Here is a 27,683-nt window from a genome sequence, read left to right on the forward strand (position 1 = left end):
ACTATGATTTATTTTATTAATAATTATTGTGAAATGAATTTTTTTATTATTGTTTTTATTAATATATAACTAAAATAAGAGTGATTAAATTAGAAATAATTTGAAAGTTATTTAATTAATTTTTTTTAAAAAAACTTCGATGACAAAAAAGTTGTGTGAAAAGATAATTAAGTGAATGATGCAATTTATCCATAAAAAGTGTCAAGCACAATAATACTATTAAATTTTATTGGAGAAATATCAAATCGAAACAAAAGGTAAAAAAATTGATATTTATTCAAAATATCAAAGTACGACTCCCTTTAAAATATTTATTCAAATTTGAAATCTTTTACCCTAAGTGTTCAAATGCTTAATCATTATATCGAAGTAAGAATTTGTTTATATTTAATTAACATTGATATTTAAATTATATAATTGTTAAATTAGAGATAAAATTAATTCTTTATCTCATTTGAAAATAAATAAATATTTACATATTTTTATAAAATTAATAAAAATTAATTTAACCTTAAAAAAAAGTAAAAAAATATACAATATACAAAGGATTAATACACTTTTTAGTGCCTAAACTATACCTCAAAATACAATTTGGTGTCTAAAGATTTTTTTTGCTAACAATAAGTACTTAATGTTTCCAACGTTACTCTTTTAAGTTCATAGACCGTAACGATCATTAAATTTGATCGTTATTTGATATGTGTCACGAGTATAAAATTATAAAAATATTTTATTTTAAAAAAATCAATATTATAATTTTTAAAAATGCCAAAATTTACATCTTCAGCCACCTATCGATCACTATCGGTCCGTGGCCGTCATTGTTAACACCATCAAAACTATCTCGCAGCCGCAACCAAAGCTCAGTCCTCCATCCACCGTGAAACTGAGCTGATCATCGTAAAAAATGATGCGAAGGGTCGCCAGATTTGTAGGTTTTTCGTTGTTGTTGTTTTTTATTTGGCAATTTTGACTACTATAACAGTCCGTACGTTACACGGTCGCCACCATTGAGTATCTCGTCCTGGTCTAAACAAAACTTGACATGTGGTGACCCTTCGTCGTCAACTGTGGGGAGGAGAGAGAGAGAGATAACACGGGTGGAGATTTGATTTTTTTCTATTTTTTAAATAATATTTTTATTATTAAAAAAATAAAATATATGACAGTAAACATCTAAAAGAGTAACAGAAAAATTGTAGGTATTTAAAAATATAATAGAGAAAACGTTAGGTACCTATTATTAGAAAAAAACATTTTAAACATTAAATTATATTTTAAAATATAACTTAGGTATGTATTAAGCCATATATAAATAACAGAGCAACACACACCTTGAAATATAAAATTGTAAAAGGTTCTGACGCTTAAGGAAAATGACAAGTATCAAATAATAAGGAGATATCAAGTTAAGGGGCCAAATAAGAATTTAAGCCTCAAGTTTATCAATTTTTATTTTTCTTTAAAAATATATTTATCGCTGGGTCCCATCTTCAAACAGATGACGTGGCACGATGTCATTGGTAAAAAATTGTTGGGGAAATAAATATCGCGTGAAAATAGCTAACGAAGGAAAACCCTAAAACAGAAAAGCATTGAAGGAAGCAGAAAAAGAAATCAAGTATCGAAATCGAAGGCTTTTTCGGGTTGGTTAAGCTAAAAAAATATATTGAAAATATAAAAGGAGAAAAGAAAAGATATGTTGACATCCTTAACCCTTTTAGTCCCGCCGGCACCTTCGTCTCCATTGCTTTCCGTCAATTGCCTCTCTCATTTCCCTTTCTCCCCTTCCATCTCAGCTGCCGCCTCCGCCTCTGGTTAGCCATCTTTCTCTTCCATTCTCTTGTTTTTAAGATCGTTTCACTTCTTTCAACTTTGTTCTGAGTGGTTCTGCTTATTCTCACACTCCATGCACAGAATTCTACGACCTGCTTTCCTTTTTTAGTATTGGGACTTTAGTTGACTGCATTTTGCACTTTCTTTTAGTGAATAGTTTCTATTTTTAGCTATTTTCTTTGGTGTATTGGGGTTGTTTTTTCAAGTTTGATATTCATTGTTAATTGGTAATGATTTTCTTTATATAAACACATAACTAGACAGATTTTTTGAGATTGGTGTCTAGAAGACTTGCTTTAGCAACCAAGACGCAGTCAGTAACGACAATGACAACTGTAAGTTCTTTCAACTGAATATTCATCCATTAATTGTATTTTCCGGTGAAAAGGGCATTGATTAGTTTATTCTAATATTTGTGTAGCAAGAGGAAGAATGCATGGGGAGTGTGAAGGCCCAGTTAGCAAAATTATTTGAAGCTTCACTTAAAGTAACAGTTCCGAATGAGCCATACGTAGAGCCATTGATAGCTGCCTGCACTGGCAATTTTGGTGATTACCAATGGTATGACATAAGTTCTTTTATTGCTAAAAACATACTATTTTCTTTAGAAGGTGTTTTGATGGTATGAAACGGAAATCATTTGTATTTCGAAGTTTGATCTAATTTAAACCTTCTGTATAGAATAGTCTTTATTGCCTAATTCCTCGGAATTCTTTTGGTGCAGTAACAATGCCATGGGCCTTTGGTCTAAAATAAAAGGGAAGGGTACTCAATTTCGTGGCCCTCCAGCGGTTGGAGAGGTGGAATGATTTGATTCCATAGCATCATGTTTCCAGTATCATGCTTTGAATCTAAAGATAATCATTGTTTTATTTATTTCCTTTCCTTGTTTCTTTTGTTAGGCAATCAAGAATAATCTTCCGACCTCTGAAATGATAGAATCATGCTCTGTAGCTGGTCCTGGGTTTGTAAATGTAGTACTATCAAAGAATTGGATGGCTAAGGTGGTTCACATGTTTCTCTATTTAGCTTTTATGTCATTCATTTTCTTCCACGAGTAGTTTTAATTTTTCTTTTATTCAACTTTATTTTTCTTGATTATTGTAGCAATTGCGTCAATCTTATACGAGAGCTTGGTTATTTTTTTGTTTGACAGAGCATTCAAAAGATGCTAATTGAAGGTATTGATTCATGGGCACCTATGCCGCCAGTCAAAACAGCAGTTGTTGACTTTTCGTCCCCGAATATCGCAAAAGAAATGCATGTTGGTCACTTGAGATCTACAATTATTGGTGACACGCTTGCTCGTATGCTTGAGTTTTCCAAAGTTAAAGTCCTTCGACGAAACCATGTTGGTGACTGGGGTACACAGGTTGGTTTTTTTTCCGATTTGTGCATAGATGCATGCATTCTTCCTTGTGTTCAGAAAAGGTTGAAGCATCAATCTTATTGTGAAGTTTGTATTCATCTAGGTTGCTGTTCATCATTGAAATGCGCTGTAGTCTTTTATCTTATTGTAGTTTTCTGCCATATATATGTTGGCTCTTATTTTGTCTTCCTTTTCCATTTGAACTCTGCTACATATTAAAGCAGAAGATTATATAACTTTTCAGCATGTCCCCAGATTTACCAATTTTATTTTTTTAATTTCCTATTTGTCTTGCAGTTCGGCATGCTGATTGAGTTCCTGTTTGAAAAGTTTCCAAACTTTGAAGACGCAACCGAAACTGCAATTGGAGATCTACAGGTGAATGAGTACTGTCACATTCCTTTAAATTTGAAGCCTAAGCAGAAATACACTAAGTACTGGTTGCATGGACACAATGAATAGTTGCTGGTCCACTTTTTTTTTTTACAGCATATGACTTTTAATTTTGTAGATGGTTGAACCAATTTAAAAATTGTTAGTATTTCTTTTCTTTGTCCTTAAATTTATCCACCAAAACACGGATAGATTTCTTTTGTGACATCGAGAAGCTTAATTTTTTATTTTTATAATTATTATTTCTATACTCTATATATTTTGATGAATTGTGTCTGCTAGTTAATTTACAAATGAATTGATATCTTATTGTTTATCAAAATCAAGTAATTGTTGTAATCCTAACTTGGTGATTCTCTTAGGCATTTTACAAAGCTTCAAAGCAGAGATTTGATTCTGATCCAGTGTTCAAAGAGAGAGCTCAACAGGCAGTGGTGCTGCTTCAGGTAAAATTTATCTTATTCAGTATTTGAAAGTTTTTTCTCTTAATGCACTTGTATTCATTTATGCCTTATTCCTCTTTCTGTTCTTTTAAGGGTGGAGAAGAAAAATATCGTAGGGCATGGGCACAAATATGTGAAATAAGCCGAACTGAATTTTATAAGGTTTATCAACGACTTGGAGTTCATTTAGAGGAAAAAGTAAGTAAGGTCAAGCTCCATGTATTGTTGATATTTCTATCAGCTTATATAAACTTTCAGGTGCACCTCTATACGGAAATCTCTCTATAACATTCAGGGATCATTGGAAATCTCTCTATAATTTTTTATAATTTATTTCTCTCTCTAATTTGGGCCTATTTCTATAAGCATCTTCAATCTTGTAATGGTCATACATATTTATGACTATTTCCTCGTTGGTAGGGGGAGAGCTTTTATAACCCTTACATTCCTGGGGTTATAGAGGGGTTGACTAAACAGGGATTAGTTGAGGAAAGTCAGGGAGCTCGTGTGATCTTTATTGAAGGTGTTAATATACCTCTCATTGTGGTGAAGAGTGATGGTGGTTTCAACTATGCATCAACTGATCTGGCTGCACTTTGGTAAGTTTTCTTCCTTAATATGATGTTATGAGCCTCTATGCCGGTTCGTTTTCCTTGCTGAGTGTCAGATTTATGTGCTGCCAAGAGAATTGTCTGAGATTAGCCTGGTTAAAATTACAAAAATGACAGCTGGTTTGGAATTTCTTGAGCATGTAAACTTTAGATGATTTATTGCTTCATCCTATTTCATGTTGTTTTCATTGGGAACTTTGTTAGACAAATTTGTTTTGATAAGTTTACTGTTTAGGGGTAGGAAATAATTAGCTTTCTTATCAATCTTTTTTTTTTATAGAAATAGGTGGCCTCATTAAAAACCTCCCTTTTAGAGGTTCTTTACCGTAAGGCAAGAACCAACTAGCGGAAGGAGGAAAAGAGTGTCTGATTATATTGATTGCAAACGGAATACATAAGACTTAAAAACAGTCCTGAGAGTTACATAAAACTTAAACACACTCCTATAAATCCTGATTACTAAACGCCCCAAGTCTGTAAAACAAAGCTAACCATCACCCAATCCCCTCCTTTGCTAGCTTATCAGCCTCGCAGTTACAACACCTCGGAATCCACCTCACAATAATCTCATACAAAGAGATAGTTGACACTAAATCCTTAACTAAATTTGTAAGAAAAGAAGGAACTGTAGTTTGATCTTTCAACCATTCCAATGCTAATTTACAATCAGATTCCACAATTAGTCTTCCCTTCGATACCCATTTTGAAGAGACAAAGTTGTCTATACCTTTTCTGATAGCCTTCAACTCTGCTATTATGATAGGAGTAGGATCAACATTTTCTGAAAAAGAAATCAGCTTAGTTCGATTCCAATATCTTAGAATACCCCCAATTCCAGCAATCATCCCAACACTAGTAACAGCTCCATCCACATTCATCTTATAAAAGTCAGTTGGAGGAGTACTCCAACAGACCACAGACCTGTTCAAATTTTTAATGACAGGAAATTTGTCTGCCAATGAAGAATCACCAATTAAAGAATCCACCTGAATCGAGATATTAGGATACTTTGCTAGGAACCATTTCGCTAACCTGAGCCGAACCGTGAAAAACAGTGCAAATCTGTCCAGCTTTCCTCCATCAAAGATGATTTCATTTCTAAACTTCCATAATGACCATAATACTGCCCCTGGAATAAATTTCCACATAGCAGAAAAAGGCTTCATATCTGACCATAAGCTAAGAAGAGAAGGAGGATCAGAAGGTATAGCTAACACAATACCCCAAAAACCTATAATTATGTTCCTCAATTCCCACGAGACCTGGCAAGAAATAAAAAAGATGCTGAACAGATTCTTCACACTGATTACAAAAAGGACATAAAATATCATCCCCTATGGGAACCCCCTTTCTCTTCAATTCTACTCTCACAACAACTTTTTTATGTGAAACTTGCAAGGAATGCCTCAACTCTAGGAGGAACTAAACCCATCCAAACATATTTGTTCCACAGAAATGAATCCTCATTAAAAGAGGAAAAAGACTTCCTGCTCGATTTTATAGTAAACAACTCCTCCCCTACTCCATCCCATAGCAAACAATCCTCCATATAATCAATTAATTTAATGTCTTTAAGTCTATCCAATAACTCTACCAGCTAAACCACTTCCCAATCACAGAGATTCCTCCTCAATTTAATATTCCACTCCCATCCATTCGAGTCAAAGCTCCCAAAATCAGCAACATAGCCCCGTTGTATTGGTGAAAGAGAAAAAATCCTAGGAAAAAAACTTTCAAAGGAAAATCCCCTAACCAAATATCATTCCAAAAGGAGATCGATTTGCCATTCCCTACATGTAATTTCGCATGGGCTCTAAGGCAACCTCCAATAAAATCATCTTTAATGAAGTTATTAACAATTCCCCTCCAAATCCAAGAGTCATTGTGAGATAAGACCTTGGTAATATCCATGGAATTAAAGCTAACATCATGTTTGCTACGTATGAATCTCTTCCACATGGATTTTTTCTCATTAGCAAACTTCCACACCTACTTTCCCAACAAAGCCCGATTAGTAGATTTCAAGTCAGCAACTCCCAGACCTCCACAACTCAATGGTTTGCAAATATTCTGCCAACTAACCCAATGCATTTTCTTCTTCTCAACCCCTCCACCCCATAAAAATACCGCCATCAAAGAATTTAACTTCTGACAAATATTAGATGGCATCTTGAATAAAGATAGATAGAAGACTGGTAATGATGACAATACTGACTTAATAAGCACCAATCTGACTGCCATTGACAAAGAGGAAGCTTTCCATCCCGCTAATTTCTTATTGAAATTGTCAATAACCGGCTCCCACAATTTCTCACAATTTCTTTTTGCCCCTAACGGCAGGCCTAAATATATGGACGGAAAAGAACCAATAGAACATCCAATAGTTGAAGCCCAACCATCTAGGATATTATCCTCCACATTAATGCCGAAAAGTTTGCTTTTAGCTAAATTAAGATGAAGCCCTAGTCAGTATATATTTTGCTAATGAAGAGTGTCAGGAAAGAAGAGAGAGAAAAAGGAATAGGCCAGTCTTCCTCCGGCGGGAGTTGGACTGTATTCGTTGACAACCTGAGTAAGAGAGTCACTAGGAGTGAGCTAAGAAACATATTTATCGATCAGGGTTAGGTGGTGAGAATTTTCATACCAAATGTGGTGAACAGGCCAAAGTATAAATCTTTCACTTTTGCCTTCGTTCAGTTTGGTAATGAAACAGAGATGAGGAATGCAGTTGAAAATATTAACGGGTTGTGGATAGATGGGAGGAAAATTTACGTTGGAGTTGCAAAGTACCAGAGTGTTCGACCAAGGGTTGCTGGTTCTTCTCGTCTTTCAGTTGGTGTCCAGGAAAAGGTTATATTTGATAAAGCTAATCCAAGTTCGAAGGCTGTGATTCCGAGCAGATTAAGAGATGATAGATCATACAAAGATGTCTTGGTGTCGTGCAGTTCGCAAAAGACTGAGTCGGAGCATATAGGAAAAAGTTACGAAAGTCTAGACAGGGGAAGAGGGATGAAGAAGAAGAAGAATATTTGGGAAATGCATATTCCTACTGAAAATTCAAGTTGGGTGAAAAGATCTCTAACGGGTATTGTGAAACATTCCTTTGAGTTGGAGTTGGTTCAAAAAGGTTTGGCTAGTGATGGTTTTGAAGTTCAAATTGCGAGCTGGGGATATGTTTGGAACTCTTGTGTTATAACGTTCAAATCAGAGGAATTGATGAAGGATGCGTGGTCAAATAAGAGTAAGGAGTTATGGTTCTGGTTCGATCGGTTGGCATCGCTGTTGAATGAAGGTGGAGTGCCTATGGCTTATTGTTTGGTGGAGCTGTTCGGTGTCCCTCTGTTATGTTGGCAAGAGAATTTCTTACAGAAGTTAGCTGGAAGGTGGGGTTCAGTGGAGGTCATCCAGGATTCGACTCTAACAAGGGAAGATCTCTCGATGGTGAGAATTTTGCTTAGGGTGGAAAGTCCCTTTGACGTCCTGGAAGTGTTTACTCTAGGTTCCTACGGAAGATCATATAAGGTGACTTCTAAGTTGGGATCTACTTCCCAGGTTTCAAACTTCTTTCATGGCATCTCGCCGGATAAATTTTCCGACGATAGAGTCACAGTCGTAGAGTCGTCAGAGGAGGAAGGATTGATCAGGGATTTCCTGTCGGGGTTGGTGCAGCAGGTGAAGAAAATCAGTTTTCAAAAAGAAGCTTGGCAGGGAAAGACATTAATGAAGTTGTGTCAGAAGGTCACAGTTTGGGGAGTAGTAAAAAGGGAGATTATGCTGGGCTGGGTTTAAGAAATAAGGGGGATTATAAAGATAGTTTGCAGGCCCTTTCAGACAGGAGCAGTGAGCCTTTTTCTCCTATCTTGAGACTAGTTCCGGCTGGGCCAGCAGTCAAATTCATTGGGCCCGGAAATGCTAATCAAAAGCAAATTCATAATGTTTCTAACAGCTCTGGGGATGGAGACAAAGACAGAGGCAGTCAAGGCTTATGGCCTGAGGCCGGTTTTAAGGATACAACAGGTATGGATGGGGAAGTGGGGTCTGCTGAAGGCTTAAAGTTGTCATGTTTTAGAGCTGGTTCGCCAACTCGTTCTGCTAGTCCTATTTCTTGGAAGAGTGCCCCGGTTGGGAGAAAGCTAATTAAGAGTCATAAGAGATTTTATAGCAGGTCTAGAGAAAGAAAAATTTGGTTGGATGAGCCAGGAAGGGTTTCTAGTTTAAAGTTGGGTAGGTTTCCTATCTCAAGTGGTTTTCATTCTAAAATTCTAGAGGCGGCTGGGTTGGCTGAAGGGGTTTGTGTTGATCAAAGAGGCAAGCGCTCTTACAGGAGAATGAAAAGATCCCTCACTAGGGATGCTCTAGACCATGCTAGTGTGACTACAGTATCCACATTAACATTCTCAGGGCTGTTGGAGGAAGCGATTGCTACTTGGGAGATAAGCAGGATGCTGGGCATTTCTTTCAAGGAAGGGAAGAATGCTTTTCTACAAAAAATTATGGATTTGGAGAAAGGTTTGAGTCAGGCTAGCTGAGTCCTAAGATGGATTCTGGGATTGCTTTGGTATTTTTTATAATTGAATATGATGACAAAACTCATTATCTTGTCCTGGAATGTTAGGGGGATGGGCAAAAAGGAAAAACAGAGAGCTGTTCAGAAGTTATCCTCAGAGAAAAAACCAATGTTTCTTTTTCTCCAAGAGACAAAACTTGAGATTTTACCAAGCTCATTTTTAAGAAGAAGTGGGTTGAATAAGTTGCAGGGGTTCGTTGTGTCTCCAGCAGTTGGTTCTTCAGGAGGCTTATTTAGTTGTTGGGATGATAGTTGTTTTGAGTTAGAAGACCAGTTTATCCATAGGAGGTTTATTGTTGTTTTTGGGAAGTTCAAATTCAATCAATTTAGGTGTGGGTTCATTAATGTTTATGGCCCGTCTGTGGAAGAAGAGAAGGCCAGTTTCTTTGAAGAATTGGGACAGTTTTTAAATGGGTGCAGTTTGCCTTTATGTGTGGGAGGGGATTTCAATGCTTACTTAACAGAGGAGGAGAAGGATGGCAGGTCTCAAAATAGAAATTCAATGGATATTTTCACTCTGTTCATTCAGCAAACGGGGATGATCGACTTACCTTTAATAGGGGGGAATTATACATGGAGCAGTAATCGGGATTGCCCCACTGTTATTAGGCTGGATAGGTTTCTGGTTAATGTCAGCTTCCTTTCTAAGTTTTCTGATATTACCCAATCGCTGTTGACAAAGTCCATTTCTGATCATTATGCTATTATTTTGGAGAGTGGGGAAGACAATTGGGGCAAGAGGCCGTTTAGGCTGTTTAGTTATTTGATGACTGAGGACGGCTTCCAAGAGAAAGTTGCAGAGTCTATTAATGAGTTCAAGAGGGTCAGAAAAAAGCAGGAATTCTGAGCATTCTTAGAAACACTAAGTTTGCTATAAAGACTTGGTCTGGAAATAGGAATCAGTTTCCTAGTAAACAGATTTCTGCTATTGAAGACAAGATCCATCACCTAGAGAACTCTCTTCAGAAGAATCGAATTTCAGGAGTTATTGATAGTTCATCAGAGCTGAAGTTACTGAGGGATGAGCTTTGGAGACTTTACAGAATTGAGGAGCAAATCTGGTTTCAAAATTCAAGAGAGAAGTGGGTTAAAGATGGTGATCGGAATTCTAAATTTTTCACACTTGTGCTTCCATTAGGAGGCGGAGGAACGCTCTAAATGCTATTTGTGTAGATGGGGTTATTATCAGGGACCCGGTCCGGTTAAAGTCTGCTGTCAAAGAGCATTTTTTCAAAGCTTTCAATAGCCGCACTACCTTGGAAGTGGAGGATATTAAGTTAAATTTCTCAAGAATTTCAATGGAGCAGAGTCTTATGCTAGAAAAGGAGTTTACGGAAGGCGAAATTTTGGAAGCCTTGAATTCGTTTGATAGTAACAAAGCTCCGGGTCCGGATGGGCTGAGTATGGGTTTTTTCAAAAAAATTTGGTCTTCATTGAAAGGTGATATTATGAATTTTTTCAATAACTTTTACTTGGGAAAGGATTGGGAGCATGGCATTAATCATTCGTTCATAACTCTAATTCCAAAGGGCTCTAATATTGGGGGTTTAGATGATTTCAGACCAATTAGCCTAGTAGGTGGGATGTACAAGATTCTTTCCAAGTGCCTTTCGAGAAGGTTGAGGTGTTGCATGGATGATGTTGTTAGTGATTCACAATTTGCCTTCACTTAGGGTAGACAAATCTTGGATTGTTCTTTCATCGCTAATGAAGGTATTGATTTGTGGAGGAAGAAAGGATTGAAGGGTTGTGTGTTGAAGGTGGATTTCAAGAAGGCCTACGATACGGTAGATTGGGATATTTTATTTAAAGTTATGGTTAGAATGGGATTCAGATTAAAATGGTGTGGCTGGATTCGGAAATGTGTGTCAACTGCCTCGGTTTCAGTGCTAGTTAATGGGGTTCCTATGGCTAGAGGTCTTAAACAAGGGTGCTCCTTGTCACCATTGCTGTTTAATTTCATTGGCGAGTTACTTAATCTACTGATTAGGAAAGCAGTATCTTCGGGCCTGTTCAGTGGTTTGATTGTTGGCAAGGATGATACAGCTCTTAATTTGTCACATTTGCAAATCGCAGATGATCTCATTATCTTCTGTATGGCTTCGAAGACACAGATTCTAAATGTCAAGAGGGTCTTACGGGTCTTTGAAGTCATTTCAGGACTGCAATTAAACCTCACTAAGTGTAGATTATTTGGGATTAATATCAGTGAGGAAGAGGTGTTGCAGTGGGCTAATACTATTGGTTGTATAGTGGGACATTTTCTTTCGGAATATTTGGGATTACCGCTTGGTGCTAAGAGAAATTCTATAGCGTTGTGGGATCCGATAGTGCAGAAATTTAACAAGAAGCTAGCCAGCTGGAAGGCGAGGACTCTGTCTGTGGCAGGAAGATTAGTGTTATTAAAGGCTGTTTTATGCTCATTACCCACCTATTTCATGTCCCTGTTTAAAATACCCTCTTCCGTGATTGTTAAGCTAAACTCCATTATGGCCAGTTTTCTATGGGGAGGAGGGGCAGAGGTTAAAAAAATCCATTGGATAAACTGGTCGACAGTATGCTCTGCAAAAAGTGCGGGTGGTCTAGGAGTTCTAGATCTTAATTACATGAATAGAGCACTCCTAGGAAAGTGGTCTTGGAGGTTTGCGAATGATAGAGGGTCAGTGTGGAAAAAGGTTATTTGCAGTAAGTATAATCTGGACCCTAGTTTGTTGATGTTCAAGGAAAAACTACCTGCTTTTTCTTCTTGGATTTGGAAATCGATAGTCAATAATCATTTCAAAGATGACCAGTTCGGAGCTAAATTTTGAAGTCTGTTAGATGTTCGAGTAGGCAGTGGGGACAGAATCAGTTTCTGGTCTGATAATTGGGCGACTGTTTCCCCTCTTAAAGAGGTCTTCCCCAGATTATTTGTTCTGTCTGTAAATAATAAATGGGAAGTTAAAAGAGTTTGGTGAGTTCAAGTCCTCAGTTTGGTGTTGGCATGTTCAATTGAGAAGGAGTTTGAGTGACTGGGAACTGGTTCAATTCTGCGATCTGATGACCTTAATTCACAATATACCTCTGTCCAAGGATCTGTCTGATGGGTGGGTTTGGAGAGGAAACGGGGATGGGATCTATTCTGTTAAGACCAGTGTTAAAGCTTGCAGTCCTGTTTTGTCAGCTGATTCTTTTTGGATGAAATTCATTTGGAGGGGTTTGGTGCCTCCCAGAGTGGAGGTCTTTTTGTGGCAGGTTGTGCATCATAGACTGCCAGTAAAACAGGAACTACAAAGGAGAGGAGTTTCAACTGTTATAGATGTGTCATGTCCCCTTTGTAAAAAAGAGGTTGAATCCTCTTTGCATTTATTTTTTACTTGCCTTGTGGCATGGACATTGTGGATGAAATTTTTGAAATTGTGGGGTGTTAGTTCGGTTTTGCAGGCCAATGCTCAAAGTTTTCTGATAGCTTGGGAGCATTTGGTTCCTAATTCTAGAATTTGGTCATATATTCCAGGTGTGGTGCTATGGACTATATGGAAATATAGGAATGACATTGTGTTTGATGGGGGTAGGCTCGATCAGATCGATCTGTTTTTTATGGCAAGATGTAGGCTGGCGACCTGGTTCATAACGAATACCAAGGATGTCTCTATTCTAAAAGACTCTCTCATCTCTGATCCTACTATTGGGGATTATTGCTCTAAGTCAAGGTGTTCGATCATTGAAATTGTGTTTTGGTCTCCTCCTCCAAAGGGTTTTATTAAACTTAATGTGGATGCAGCAGTGAATGGTGATTGGAGGAAGAGTGGTGTTGGGGGAATTCTTAGAGATGAGGATGGCTCGATGATGGGCTCTTTTCAAGAGCCTTCTGGTCCAGGTCCTCCGGCGCTGATTGAGTTGTTGGCAGTTAAGAGGGGCCTAATTTTTTTTGAGCCGTTTCATCAGCAGATGAAGGAACGTTTATTGATTGAATCTGACAGTAAGCTTGCAGTAGAGTGGGTCAAGAATTTTGAGCTCTGTCCCGGTGTATACTCTAATTTAGTAAAAGATATTGTTACTAAGTTAAGGGAGTTGAATGGTATTATTAGATGGGTTGCTAGGTCAGCCAATGTTGAGGCTGATAGTTTAGCCAAAGCTGGTATTGGCTAGTTTTACATTTGTGATTTGCTTTTGTAGTCTTTGGGTTGGATTATGTACAGGGAGTGTTTATGTGTTGTTGTTAAACATTATGTATATTGTTGTTTTTAATGAATCCTAAGGCACTCTTTTCCTCCTTCCGCTGATTGAGAAACACTTAGTGTTCCATTAATCATGAAGGGGGTTTTTAACGAGGCCTACATTCCTATCAAAAAAAGATGAAGCCCCGTCATTAAGCTAAAAATCCTCAAAACTCTTCTAACATTCTTAATCTGAGTAATGGAAGCTCCACAGAAAATAATCAAGTCATCTGCAAACTGAAGATGAGACAAAGTGAAGTTGTTTTGGTTCTTGCCAATCGAAAACCCTTGAAATAGGCCAGATTCCACTGCTTTCATTAACATCATATGTAGTAATTCACCAACCACATTAAACAGCAGAGGAGAAAGACTACATCCTTGTCTCAATCCTTTAGCAATTGGAAACTCCTCTGTAGGCGACCCGTTAACTAAAACCGAAATCGAAGCAGTGGATATACACTGTGAAATCCAAGAACACCACCTGTCACCGAAGCCCATGTCTTTCATTAGCCTTAGAAGAATCTGCCTGTCCATTGTGTAATATGCTCTGCTGAAATCGACTTTAAAAACAACTCCTCTAAGCCCTTGTTTCCTCCAGAAGTCATTGCCTTCGTTAGCTAAACAAGCGCAATTCAACAATTGCCTCCCCGGAATAAAAGCAAACTGAGTTGGGCTCATAATATCATTAACACACTATGAAAGTATCTTTGAAAGAACTTTTGAAAGAATCTTATATAAGCTGCCCACAAGACTAATAGGTCTATAGTCTTCAATACGCTCAGGATTACCTTTCTTAGGAATCAAGTTAATAAATGCATGATTTACCCCATGAACCCACTCCTTTCCTTTATAGAAATCTGAAAAAAAACTCCATGATCTGCTCCTTCAAATTCATCCAATATTTCTTGTAAAAGCCCATGGTAAAACCATCCGGACCAGGAGCTTTAGAACTTTCAGAGGAAGCAATTGCTTGCCAAACTTCTTACTCCGAAAATTCTTCTTCAAGACAATCCCTTTGAACTACTGTCAGTTGCTTAAAATCAAAATTACAGCCGACAACTTCCAGAGTTGATTTAGCATTATAAGCATTCTTGAAGAAGTTGAACACACTTGCTTTTATCCGTTCTGGATCTGAAATCACTCCCCCTTCAGACTTCAATGAATGAATGGTATTAATCCTATTTCTCTTCAAAGCAGTAAGGTGAAAAAACCTTGTATTTTTATCTCCATTTTTAATCCATCTAGTTCTGGACTATATATGTTGCAATTTGTAGGTATCGGCTCAATGAAGAGAAAGCTGAGTGGATTATATATGTTACTGATGTTGGCCAACAGCAGCATTTTGATATGGTGTTCAAAGTATGTCCTCAAAGTTCTTTCTTGAATCCTGTTGTGTAATCTTTTAAAATTCTTTATTAAGGAAGTGAAACATCTCTTCTAGTTCTTTGTCAATTTACTAGAACTAAATTGATTCATGTGATATCATTATAAGGATGAAAAAGAGTTCCAACTTTTGACATTGAAAATTATTTTGTTTTATTTTTCAGGCTGCGAAACGTGCAGGGTGGCTTCCTCAAGGTGACAATTCATATCCCAAAGCAAGCCATGTTGGTTTTGGACTTGTTCTCGGAGAAGATGGCAAGCGTTTTCGAACCCGTAACACTGAAGTAGTTCGATTAGTTGATCTACTTGATGAAGCCAGGAGCCGAAGTAAAGCAGCACTAATTGAGCGTGGTATGATATCTAACTTCATCTCTGATTTTACAAATGCATATCGACTCTTTTAACTCCCTTATGTTTGTAAGACTATTTGTGATGTATTTGTTAATACAAGTTCTTGTTGCTTCTAAGTTGTTGCCTTTCAACTTTTCAAACTTCTTGTATCTGAAATTCTTACTTTGTGAGCTGATCAGGTAAGGGGGAAGAATGGACCGAGGAGGAGATTGAGAGTACTGCTGATGCAGTTGGTTATGGTGCTGTAAAGTAAGCTAATGTTACGATATGAAGTTATTTATCGCTATGATCTTCTGGGCAGTTCTTGTACCATGTTATTTGTTTGATATCCATGAATTGTGATTACAGGTATGCTGACTTGAAGAACAACAGATTGACCAATTACACTTTTAATTTTGACCAGATGCTTAATGATAAGGTGTCTAAACAGTTTTCTTGCTTTTGTACTGTATATTTTGTGAAACTATTTGTTTCATCATTTTGCTAATTGTCGTTTTCTGCTCCTACCAATGTCATTTTTGTTGCTCTTACTACAATCACTATTATCATCTGAATCCAGCCTTCTAAATTTTTTATGGCAGGGCAACACTGCTGTTTATTTGCTGTATGCTCATGCTCGAATATGTTCAATCATCAGGAGATCTGGTAAAGACGTAGACGAACTGATGAATGTAAGTTCCCACTCAACCTGAAGCTGTAGCTTCCTGAATCTCTCAGTTGCCTTTTCACTTGGCTAGTGTGCATCCATTGTCATGAAAAGAAACTATCAGTTCCTTTTGCAGAACCGAGTCTTTCAGTAGTTTTGTTTCTTTAGATGCGGAGTATGCTTGGCAATGTACCTGCATATAGGGTTTCTATATCATGAACTTATGCTTAAAAAATGGAGGGGCAACTATCTCTATTTTTATGTGTTTCCGTAAAGCTGGTATCATTACTCTTTTGTTGCAGATTTGATATCTGCGACTTATTCATTTATTTATTTGTTTTTAACAGAAGGGGACATTAGTATTGGAGCATAAGGATGAGCGTGATTTGGGGCTTCATTTGCTACAGTTTGCTGAGGTAAGAACTTATTGAAACCAATGTATTCGTCGCTGCTTGACCCAGATTTTGTTTGACATTTTTTCCTCGCTCTCAGGTTGTTGAAGAGGCGTGTACAAATTTGTTACCAAATGTTTTGTGTGATTACCTCTATAATTTATCTGAAGTCTTCTCGAAATTTTATAGCAACCCCGAGTGCAAGGTATGATCTGTGATCTTAATTATATAGTTTCTTGGTAAAATAAAGTTTGTTATTACTTATCACCTGCACTTAAGATGGCGGAACTAACTAGCTCGGAAGATAGCAGTTCTCTATAGTCGCGCACAACCTACTTTTGAAACCATGAAAATATTGATGACAAATTGAATTCTGGGTTAACGTGGAACTTAGATAACACGTGGTATATTGATGAATTGTGCAGGTCATTGGATCAGATAATGAGACTAGTCGACTACTATTATGTGAAGTGACTGCCGTTGTTATGAGAAAATGCTTCAATCTTCTGGGAATCACAGCCATTTACAAGATATGATAATACTTTGCGAGACATATATAACCTATCTTCTTTACTTTGAGCTTTGACGTTTGTATTCTGATCTCGTTACTTGTTTATTTGGAGAGTTTTGATTGTGCTTCTGTGTTTGAGCCTTGTGAATTCAGGCTTAATTAGTTAATTAAGGGGTTATTTATCTACCTATTTAAAACACTCTTAACTTCAGGCTGCCGCTGAAGGGATTTGTCATTAACCAGAATAAGCAACTAATCCTTAGACTTATACCAATGAATATGTGGTCTTCTCTCTTTGCGTGCGTTGATGTTTGATGGAAAATTTTGTAGAACTTGATTGGATGGAAAGAGGGAGCAACTACACTTTGCGTATTATTTTTTCAAGATAATAGGGAAATTCATAGATCCAATGTTCATTGCGTCATGTACCAGAGATTGGGGCACTGCCCGAGGATAGTCCTCTAACTAGGGCTGTGCAAATAATCCGGATATCTGAAACTGATATTGAAGCCAGAACACAAAAAAACCAAATAAAAAATACATTTAATCGAACTGGTAAGTTTGGTTTTAGTTTATTATTGTTGTTTAAAATAAATATTTCAAGTGTCTCGGTAATATTGAATAACCAGACCGATTGATCACCTACAATGTATGCATTAGAATATTCTATAGTCCTCGCTGAATATTTGTAGGTCTCGAGTTAAATCACTTGGAAGTTAAACTTTTTAATTATTTTTACACTTGTTGAAATCCCGTTCTCACTTGCAGTTGATTTAAAATTTATTTAATTATTTTATTTTTTATTGGTTTTTAGGGGTGTTCAAATAACTGAATTAATTCGGTTAACCGACCGAACCGAATTAGTTCGGTTAATTCGGTTCGGTTACCGAATTAGTTCGGTCGGTTAACGGATAAGAAAATTTTTAGAATTCGATTAACGGTTAATTTGGTTCGAATTCAGTTAATTAACCGAATTAACCGAATTAACCGAAATTAAATTTTAAATATTAAATATATTATATATAACATATGGGTTTAACCCAAATCATTTAAAACCCAATTAATAATTTAAGATCCAATAACTTTTAAACTTAAATCAATATTAATTAATTAAAAAAATTATATAAATTTTTTATTTTATAATTATATATTATTTAAATTATTTGTAAACTGTTTTTTAATTAAAAAATATTAAATATATTATATATAACATATGGACTAAGCCCAAACCATTTAAAACCCAATTAATAATTTAAGATCCAATAACTTTTAAACTTAAATCAATATTAATTAATTAAAAAATTTATCTAAATTTTTTATTTTATAATTATATATTATTTAAATTAATTATAAACTTTTTTTGAATTAAAAAATATTTAATTTTTATATAAATTAGAAAATTTAAAAAAAAATTCGGTTAATTCGAAATTAACCGAATTAACCGAAATTTATTCGGTTCGGTTAATATGTTCGAAAAAAAATTTGGTTCGGTTAACGGTTAAAGAAAAAAAAAGTTTAGTTAATTCGATTATGGTTAATTCGGTTCGGTCGGCCACCGTTTTAACCGAATGAACACCCCTATTGGTTTTAAGTGTCAAATTATTTTTCCCTCCCCAAATTAATATGTGCACAATAACTTCTTTCTAGCTTTATAATTTTTTCACTTCAAAGTCCAAAGACCTCAAATTACTCCAGTTTTTATAATATTTAACACTTTTAAGTTTCATATTTGTTATCATTTTTATTAAATCTGATATTTTTTATAAATAAAGTTCCAAATTAAATATTCCGATTAATTGGTTAATCGATAAGCCGATTTAATGAATATAATTTAAGATGAAAAATTGAACAACATGAATTTATTGATTAACTAAAATAATTTACTAGTGATTAAACACCGAATGATTCCTTTCTTCTTGTGAGAAATAATCGAGCTTAGCAAAATCACGTGCCGTTTTACCACAGACATGGGTGGCTCGCTTGAGCAGTGTGAAAGCATCTTTAACAGTTTTTTTTCCCACTCGTTCCATTAGAAGGTGCTACAGCAGAAAATTCCACAGTTTTGGATAAGGTTGAGCAAAACTCGAACCGTCTCGAAAAATCGAAAACAATTTAGTTTCAATTTCGAGCTATTTGAGTCAACTCAAATTATAAATTCAGTTTTCGAGTTGAGTTGAAAATTTGAAATTTCTGTCACTCGAAAAATCAAAATTTTGAATAAATATTTTGATAGTTTTACGATTTAGTCCGCGATTTCAATTTTCCTTCAATTCCTCCTCAATTTTAAGTCCATTTTTACCAAATTTGAACCACATGCTCATAAACTAGCTTAGAATACATATGTACTTTCAATTCCATTTTTATAATATTTTTTTCAATTTAGTCCATTAATTTTTCATATTTTCCTTATTTCTTCAATTTATCCTTTATTTTAAGTATTTTTTAACCAAATTTTAACCACATGCTCAAATATCGCAATAAAATACCTATATAACTTCAATTCTTACTTTTTACTAAAATTGTAGTCTCTTTTTTTTAGTCCCTTAACTTTGCATTTTACTCAATTTGGTCTTTTTTACTACAATTGTTTGCAAATCCTTTCTTCCCATCAATTCCTCTACTCCTTTATGCTCTCATCAATAGTTTACCCTCAAAATAATTTCTTTAAAATATAGTATTATGAATATATTTCATAATTTTAGATTGTATTTGGTTTGTTAAATAATATTATAATATGAAAAGAATATAATATATATATATATATATATAGTTAGAGAAAGTAAAAAAATTGTAACAAATCACTGTCATAAAATATAAATTATTTTCATAAAAATAGTATATAAACTCGAATAACTCGACTAGAAAAAATTTCAAGTTAAGTTCGAGTTGTAAAATACGACTAGTCGACTCGAATAACTAAAAAAAAATTAACTCAATTCGATTGAATGCTCACCGGTTTTGAATCTTAAAACCTATACAATTTGCAGTCCACAAAATGACTTCCTATAAACATTGACCTAGAAAAGTCAGATAACCTTAAAATTTGAGTCCAAATATACTAAACGACGTTTCAATAACATTGATATATTGCCACCTTTCTTACCATTACATCAACCCCAAAACTAGCTTAATTAAACTATATGAGTAAGAAATCAATGATATTTAAAATATTTTATCGTTGTACGTGAAACCTTTTAACCTAAGTATTTAGACTAAAAAGATTGTTCTCTTTTAAGATACATAGTATAATGATTCGTATTAAGTAAATGTTGTAGTTATTATCTTGGAACTAGTCCTAGTAATTTTTTAATCTAAAATAATTTCTGCTATAGATTACATTATACAAAAGACTGGAAAAGGAAAAAAAGAATGTGTAGGGAGGTGTTGAGGTTGAGGGACGAGCCCCTTGTGTGTGGAAAATGAAGCTGAGATTGAAAAACTGCATGATCTTGTTTTATTGTTGACTCTGCTTCTCAAGTTTCCTGTTACTGAGAAAAGTCAGTAGTCTACAACAGGTGGTGCCTGCCTACTTGGTTGTGCCCGCCATGAGAAACGTGGTTTCGGCATTGAAAAACTCTAGCCTGCAAGACAGGATCAAGGTTTCAACATCCCTCCCCTTCTATGTTCTATCCAAAACATACCCACCTTCCCAAGGGGCTTTCAAAAGTAGCCTTGCATTTCTGTTGAATCCTTTGTTGCAATTCCTGAACGAGAACCGATCACCTTTTATGATCAATCTGTATCCTTATTTTGCCATTGGAGACTCTTCTTTAGACCAAGTTCTGTTTAAGCCATCTCCCCAAGCCAAAGTAGATCCCAATCCTGGTTTACGTTACGACAACATGTTCGATGCTCAGCTAGATGCTGTTCATTTCACCATCGTCAATCAACGTTTTTCCTTGGCTGATCAAAATTTCGCGGACATGAAGATCATACCGGCTATCCCTCGAGAGGTTCAAGAGGAGACAAGTATGCCACCAATGAAGATGCCAGGATTTATAATAGCAACTTGATTAGTCATATTACCTATGCTTCTCGTACAACAGCCGATGAAGTTGTTGGTACTATGTCTGGTACACCTGCCATGCCTCAAGAGTCAATAATAAACCTGTGCAGTGGGATGGAGTGATAATTCCACTTAACCCAAACATTTTATTCTCTGTGTTCTACCAAATATAAAATACAATGAATGTTAAATAATGAAGCAAATTGAGGAATAAAGAAATGTGGAATGGAATGAAAATTGGATCCTAATCATTAATCAGCCTCCCATTTAACTTTTGGTTAATTGCTCTTCCCAAGTCTCCTGCTATTCACAACATTTTACTGCCATCCATTCAACTCGACTACTGTTCAACGCACTCTTTACTTAATCGTGACTTTCTAAAATTCTTTTTGTAAAATTAATGTCAAATGGATAAAAAATAAAATAAAAAAAATATGATAAAAATGATGGTTTAAAACCAACCGAAAAGTTAGGATTTCTAGCTTTTTTTTTAGTTTCAACTTTGTGATTGTGACCAAATTATAATTTTACCCTTACTAATACACGGACTTCACTCAATTATATATTTATATTTTATTTTGATAATTTAATATTAACATCCTTAAAAAATAATTTATTACTTAAAATTTTATTTTAATTACTAATGTTTTTATAATATTCTTTTTGTCAAAACAAGTATTTAAATTATTATTTCATAATAATTTTATGTCCACATGTTAAAAAGTATTGATAATGTATTTTTTTAATAAAATATTTAATATAAAAATATTATTAATGAGTTATTTTGAATTTTTTATCGTTTAAGTTAATATATTTTATTTATTTCATATTTTTGTTAAGTTTAGGTGATTACAAAGTAATATATGTTCTAAATACTCTCAATCATTTGACAATGAATGCCCAATCAACATGTTATAGCTGCTGGTGCTCGAACCCATGACCTCTAGGAACAACAACGATTCATTTAACCACTGAAATAAATTGGTTCATGCAAAGTTGATATATTTTATATATCATAGTATTAATAAGTGTAGATATAATTTAAATGTTATATTTTTAATTACGATATAATGTTTATAATTTAAATAGGTGATTACAACACTTTTAAAGATCACTTTTCAAAAAAACTACACTATACTAACCTTAATTTCAAACCCATCACAAATAGGGATGGGCATGGGACCCGAACCAAACGGGTTCCGACCCGATCGGGTCAAGTTTTTTATTTAAAAAAGGGGTTTGGGTCGGGTTTAGGATGAAAATATCCGACCCAAAAAAATATATAATTTTACCATATATATTTAGGAATAATTATAATAATACCCTACTATATATTATTTTTTTCAATTAAGTCATTTTTTATTGAATAAAAATAATATTTTTATTATTATTTCAGGTTGGGTCAGATTGGGTTTTTAAGTTATATATCGGGTTGGGTTCAGGTCGGGTGAAATCTTGTTTTGGTCGGGTCAGGTAGGATCTCGGATGGAGGATTCCTTGTTCTCGGGTCGGGTCGGGTGGACCAAAAATCTGACCCAACCCGAGCTATGCCAATCCCTAATCACAAACCCTAAATCCGTCTACTAAAAAAACTTTTAATATAGCGGAACTCCTTTTTACTAAACTTTATTTATAAACATTAAGGTATGGGATTATTAGGGTTTAGGCTGGAGTCTTTCCCGTGAATATATAATGACTTTATCATTCTAGTAATACTTATATTAAAATATGAACTAATATAATTGATTCAATTTTGAAAAAAAAATATTGAAATTGGTGAAAATCAGGAATATTTTTTTGTCTATTTTTATTTATTTATGTTAAGAAAAATTCTATTACTATCATCTTTAAAATCTGAAATCAAATCAAAATTATGGAATGTTACATAAAAATTTTTTAGCTTAAAGTATGTCAATGATCTCCCGACTACATGACACTACTTTGTTGAGTCTCTTGATTATTAAAAGTTATAAAATAATCTTATCTATAGGGTGTTACTTTGTTGAGTACTCTGACTATTAAAAATTATAAAATGATCATTCAATTATTCATATATTCCAAACTCATAATTTTCCGTTAAAAAATTGAAAGTCGTCTAAGCTGGACGTTAACATGCTGAATGAGATATGATAAATCATATTTTGATGATGTCAATAGGCATCGTCGTTGCTTTCAAGCACTGGCTCGATGCCATAAGCTTTCAAGCATTGACTCGATGACATAATGTAAACAAAAACTCGATCCACAAATACAACTCAAACGATTTTTGGTTAAGATTTTATTATATCCTAGGCAACAGGTTACCGTCTAGCTTAGACAATCGTCAATTTTTTAAATGGAAAAGGACGAGTTTGAAACATATGAATAGTCGAGCGACCATTTTGTAATTTTTAATAGTCGATGGACTCATGAAAATAACATCTTATAGTTGGAGGGTCATTTTGTAACTTTAAATAGTTGAGGGACTTAACAAAGCAGTGTCTTATAGTTGGAGGACCATTTATGTACTTTACCCAAAAATTTGTTCTCAAACGTACTTTGAAAATTTGAAAATACATGATTTTGATGGTCATGATACGTTGATTATGGTGAATAGAGTTTAAAATATTTTATTATGTAATCAAGTAGACCCTGAATCCCAACTATATCTCTAATGAAATAGATTTTTCTAAAACGGAAGATAAAATGAAGTGGGGGTGCTGTGTGAACCAACTTTAATGGTAGTAGCACAATAGCCTGTTCTTTTCTCTATAAGAGGCAGCTTGGAACCCTATTATTTCTCATTAATTATTAAGAATTTGTTAACAATGGGTTCGAGATGTTTGAAGCTTTTGTTTGCATTTTCTTTGTTGCTTCAGCTTTTAGGTATTTCTCTCCGTCTTCCTTTGTCTTTCATTATGTTTGTTCCGCTCTCGCACAACCATTTGTTTCAGATTTGCGTAGGGGAAACAAAGCAGGAGTAGCGTATGGAAGGGATGGTGATGATCTTCCATCACCTGACAGAGTAGCACAAACTGGTTGGAAAGCACAACGTTCAATCCCTCAGGATATATGATTCGAATCCCCTAGTGTTGAACGCCTTTAAAAACACCTGCGTTGAATTTATGGTGGGAGTTCATATTCTGACTTACCAGCGTTCCAGTGCCAGTCATACGTAGATTCCTGGCTCTCAAAGAGCATCCTCCCATTCTACCAGCCCACGAAGATCACCCACATTACTGTAGGTAATGAAGTAACCGAAAGCTCAGATAATGCCGCCAACTTGGTGATGGCCGCCACGTTGTTTCAGCTTTGAGAAAGGTGGGACTGCAAGATAGGATCAAGGTTTCAACTCCACTCTCCTTTGGGGTTTTGTCCAAATCATTCCCACCTTCTGAAGGGGCTTTTAGAAGCAGTCTTGCATATGTTTTGAATCCTTTGTTGGAATTCCTGGATGAAAACCAGTCACCTTTCATGATCAAGGTTTCAGCTTGATGCTGTTTATTTTGCCATCGCCAATCGAAATGTTGTTCGTTCTTCCTTGGCCCGATGTAGAAAATCGATTATCGTTACAAAAACCGGTTGGCCTACGTTCAAGAGGAGATAAGTATGCTAGTATTGAAAATGCCCAGACTTATATCACCAACTTAATTCGCCATGTTACCCAGGACTTGGTACACCTGCCATGCACAGTGGAGTTGGTTATGTCCTGGATACACCTGCCATGCCTGGGAGAGAGCTAGACGTATATATATTTTCATTGTTTAATGAGAACAACAAGACCGGAGCTGAAATAGAGGGAAACTGGGGCATATTTTATCCTGACATGTCCGCCGTATGTCACCTGAACTTCTCCGGAACAGAAACCAATTCAAATGGAAGAAGCTGGTGTGTGGCTTCTAGTGAGGCTTCCAAATCGGCTTTGCAGAATGAATTGGATTGAGCTTGAGGCCCGGAAAAAGCTTTGTTCCGCCCTTCAGCGTGGCCAGCAATGTTTTGAACCAGATGATCTACTTTCTCATGCCTCTTATGCATTCAACAATTACTAGCAGAAGAATGGGCTCACTGACGAAGCATGTATTTTTGGAGGAACTGGGATCAAAGTTTATAGTGACCCTAGTAAGTCAATTACTTTATGCAGAATCTGATTATTACGACTTTGCATGATTTTTCAGGTCTAATAACTTTCCCATTACGTTTTCTTTTTGCATTATTCGTGCAGGCCATGGTAATTGCAACTATAACGGTAAGTAGAGGCTCTGAAACATCTCATATACCATAACAATATCTACTCTTATATCTGATTTCATTAGAGAAACTGGGATTTTTTTTTGGCAGTAAAAAGCAGCGATCCGAATGGAAGAACTTGGTGCATTGCTTCTAAGAAGGCGTCTCGAACGGACTTACAGAATGCATTAGATTGGGCTTCTGGTCCTGGAAAAGCTGATTGTTCATCAATTCAGCCTAACCAGCAATGTTTTGAGCCAAATACTCTACTTTCTCATGCCTCTTTCGCATTCAACAATTACTATCAGAAAAATGGAGCTACTGATGCTTCCTGCAGTTTCCGAGGAAATGCAATCAAAGTTGGTCAGGACCCCACTAAGTCTATACTGTTTCAGATCAACTCGCCTGTAATTATTCAATTATCTTTTATTTAGTTCATCTTTAAGCTTGGGCAAGTTTTTTGAAGTATAAAAAGCTCCAATGTTGTGATATTGCTTGCCTGGAAATACTTGTATATTCAATTTATTTGTGCAGGCTATGGTAATTGCATCTATCATTGTAAGTACAAATTCTGAAATTTCTCATGTACTATACCCTTGTTTTATGGGTGACCGCATGAGCTAAGCTAATGTTACTAAGGTAATTCTTGTGCTTATCATGCAAGAATAGCAAAACTGAAGCAGGTAATACGACCAGGTGTGTGCACGGGATTTGTAGTTTCTTTCCAATCGTTTTTAGTTCCTTTCTGTTTGAAGTTATGTTGTGTGCTAGGTGCATCATTTGAAAGAATGTTGAGAAGGTCGCCTCTAAGTTTACACTGAATAATGAGAATGTACCCCTCCAACCCCCCCCCCCCACCCAAAAAAAAAACAAGCATTCTCCTCGCTGTATCCTGTTTTATTAATGGTAGTTCAAGAAATATAAAGAGTGTGAACAATATTGATGTTAAGGTCTTCCGGTCGGATTAAAAGCAGAAAACATAATATTAGACAAAAGTACTTGGCGATTTAATTTACCCAATCCAGTAGAAAATTCATTTTAAATGTAGACAAAAGTACCTCACTTCACAATCTTGACAAAACCATCCACAAACAAGTACAGAAACAAAGCAAGGGGATCACAAGCATATCACTAAACATCAAGCCGATTGTTTCTGGAAAAAAGGTTCCTCGTGACTTTCAATACTCTAGTAAATACTGTTATTTTAGCTGAGTCAAACCATTACTACAAGAGGTGGCAGATGCATTTTCGTATAGAAAAGGAAGCCAAGAAGAAATGCAACCATTAAGGCACAACAAATAAATTAAAGACCCTCGTCAATGAGAAAATCACCGAGCCTTTCAACAATCATGTTGCACTGGGCCGGAGTCATTGGCTCATCATAGATCCCGATGATCAAGGCTAGGTTGGTCTTTTTAACAGTAACACCTCCAGGCCCCTGAAATTAAAATGACAAAAGGCTCAGAATGCACACCATACATTAGGAAAAAAATGTATAATTGATTAATCTCTTTGCATTGAACACACTGTAAAAAATGCATGTGGGCATGAGATTTTTCAGTGTTATAAACAAAATATAACTTGGAAGAAATGTACAACATCACCTTTTTCCCTCGAATGACAGCTCCAGGTTCACCTTGGATCACCATGTATTTTGTGCCACCAAGGTACAATCCGGTCGGGGCAAGTGATCCTGGTTCAGCAAAGTCATTCATGATGGCAGTGATTTCTTCTGGCTTGAACTGAATCAACGTAGAACCAGGAAAAGTTGAGAATATGTTAATCAGAAAAGAGAAAAAAGCTGAAGCATAACCCTTCGTTGTTTAATAAATAAAAGAACAACCTTTACAATCAAATAAACGGGATTTGCAGGAAATATTTCCCTCCCTTACTACCTTTATCATCATATCTGATATCATATTCATGGTCATTTGCAGAGATCCAGTAGCAAAGCTTATTTCATTTTATTAAAATGATGATTAATTATTACAAAACTAACAAATAGAAACAAACCCAGAAATTATAAGGAATATTCAGATTTTCAGGCGTGAAAAAGGCAAATCTTTCAATGCGGCAAAGAACATAAACTAATAAACCATGGCCAAAAAAAGAAGTTGGAACTTTGAAGAAGAGGAAAAAGACACGAGTTTTGGTTTCAGAAAGGAGTGAACAAATGCAATCCTTACGGAGCAAATTAGATCAGCTAATACATCAAGCAGAAGAGAATTCAACCATAACAATCAGATCTCTTTACTCCACTATTTTGGAGTAAAGGGGAAGAATTTGAAAGAAGAAGAAAAGGACCATAGGGAAATTGGACCTCTGGGCCCAAACGCTGCCGTCTTGGCCGATGATGGCGGCGGCAGAGAGAGTGTTGCCTTCGATTTCACACATCAAGTGCTCGTCTACATACGTTTGCCACGACATCTTCTCCTTCCTCTCGATTCCTTTCCTTTCCTTCTTTGGTTAAGTTTTCTCTGTAACGACTGAATGAACAAAGGCAAAGCTGAGCTATGCCAGAGACACCCAGATATAGCGTCAAAACAACGAGATCCGCTACACTAATTCTTCTCTTTTCTTTTTTCTTTCTAATCATACAAATATTACAATTTCCTTTTTTTTTCTCTTAATTTTAGGACAAATCTCAAATTGATTTTTTTTAAATGTTAATATTTTAGACGTTAAGGTTTATAGTTAAAATATATCTATTATGTAAAATAATTTTATATTGTCTATATAATAAAAACTAATCGTTAATATATTAGTCACG

General features: G+C 35.6%; 2 protein-coding genes and 1 pseudogene across 3 annotated transcripts; 2 read left to right on the forward strand and 1 right to left on the reverse strand.

Annotated features, from left to right (window-relative positions):
- The first annotated feature begins 1,628 nt into the window (after positions 1–1,628).
- On the forward strand, positions 1,629–16,766 carry LOC120141354 (arginine--tRNA ligase, chloroplastic/mitochondrial-like). Of its 2 annotated transcripts, none has more exons than XM_039156279.1 (18): positions 1,629–1,817; positions 2,101–2,171; positions 2,258–2,397; positions 2,561–2,636; positions 2,739–2,840; positions 2,993–3,208; positions 3,503–3,583; positions 3,961–4,044; positions 4,135–4,239; positions 4,462–4,640; positions 14,693–14,777; positions 14,966–15,152; positions 15,332–15,401; positions 15,501–15,570; positions 15,734–15,823; positions 16,146–16,214; positions 16,291–16,395; positions 16,616–16,766. In XM_039156279.1, exons 1-18 carry the CDS (start codon positions 1,700–1,702, stop codon positions 16,724–16,726), a joined length of 1,959 nt encoding a protein of 652 aa, XP_039012210.1. In that variant the 5' UTR covers positions 1,629–1,699; the 3' UTR covers positions 16,727–16,766. The 2 variants fall into 2 exon arrangements, with proteins under 2 accessions (XP_039012210.1, XP_039012248.1); XM_039156317.1 differs by having other exon boundaries at positions 1,670–1,817; positions 2,097–2,171; positions 16,616–16,761.
- A 6,748-nt stretch (positions 16,767–23,514) lies between these two features.
- On the forward strand, positions 23,515–25,537 carry LOC120138142 (annotated as a pseudogene).
- A 531-nt stretch (positions 25,538–26,068) lies between these two features.
- Positions 26,069–27,395, reverse strand: LOC120141523 (profilin-1-like). Its single transcript, XM_039156389.1, has 3 exons — positions 27,222–27,395; positions 26,518–26,659; positions 26,069–26,351 (listed from the first exon to the last, which is right to left on the reverse strand). Exons 1-3 carry the CDS (start codon positions 27,338–27,340, stop codon positions 26,217–26,219), a joined length of 396 nt encoding a protein of 131 aa, XP_039012320.1. The 5' UTR covers positions 27,341–27,395; the 3' UTR covers positions 26,069–26,216.
- Between the last annotated feature and the right edge of the window lie 288 nt (positions 27,396–27,683).

The sequence above is a fragment of the Hibiscus syriacus genome, unplaced genomic scaffold, assembly GCF_006381635.1.
Source record: "Hibiscus syriacus cultivar Baekdansim isolate YM2019G1 unplaced genomic scaffold, ASM638163v2 tig00000170_pilon, whole genome shotgun sequence".
NCBI classification, from domain to species: Eukaryota; Viridiplantae; Streptophyta; class Magnoliopsida; order Malvales; family Malvaceae; genus Hibiscus; species Hibiscus syriacus.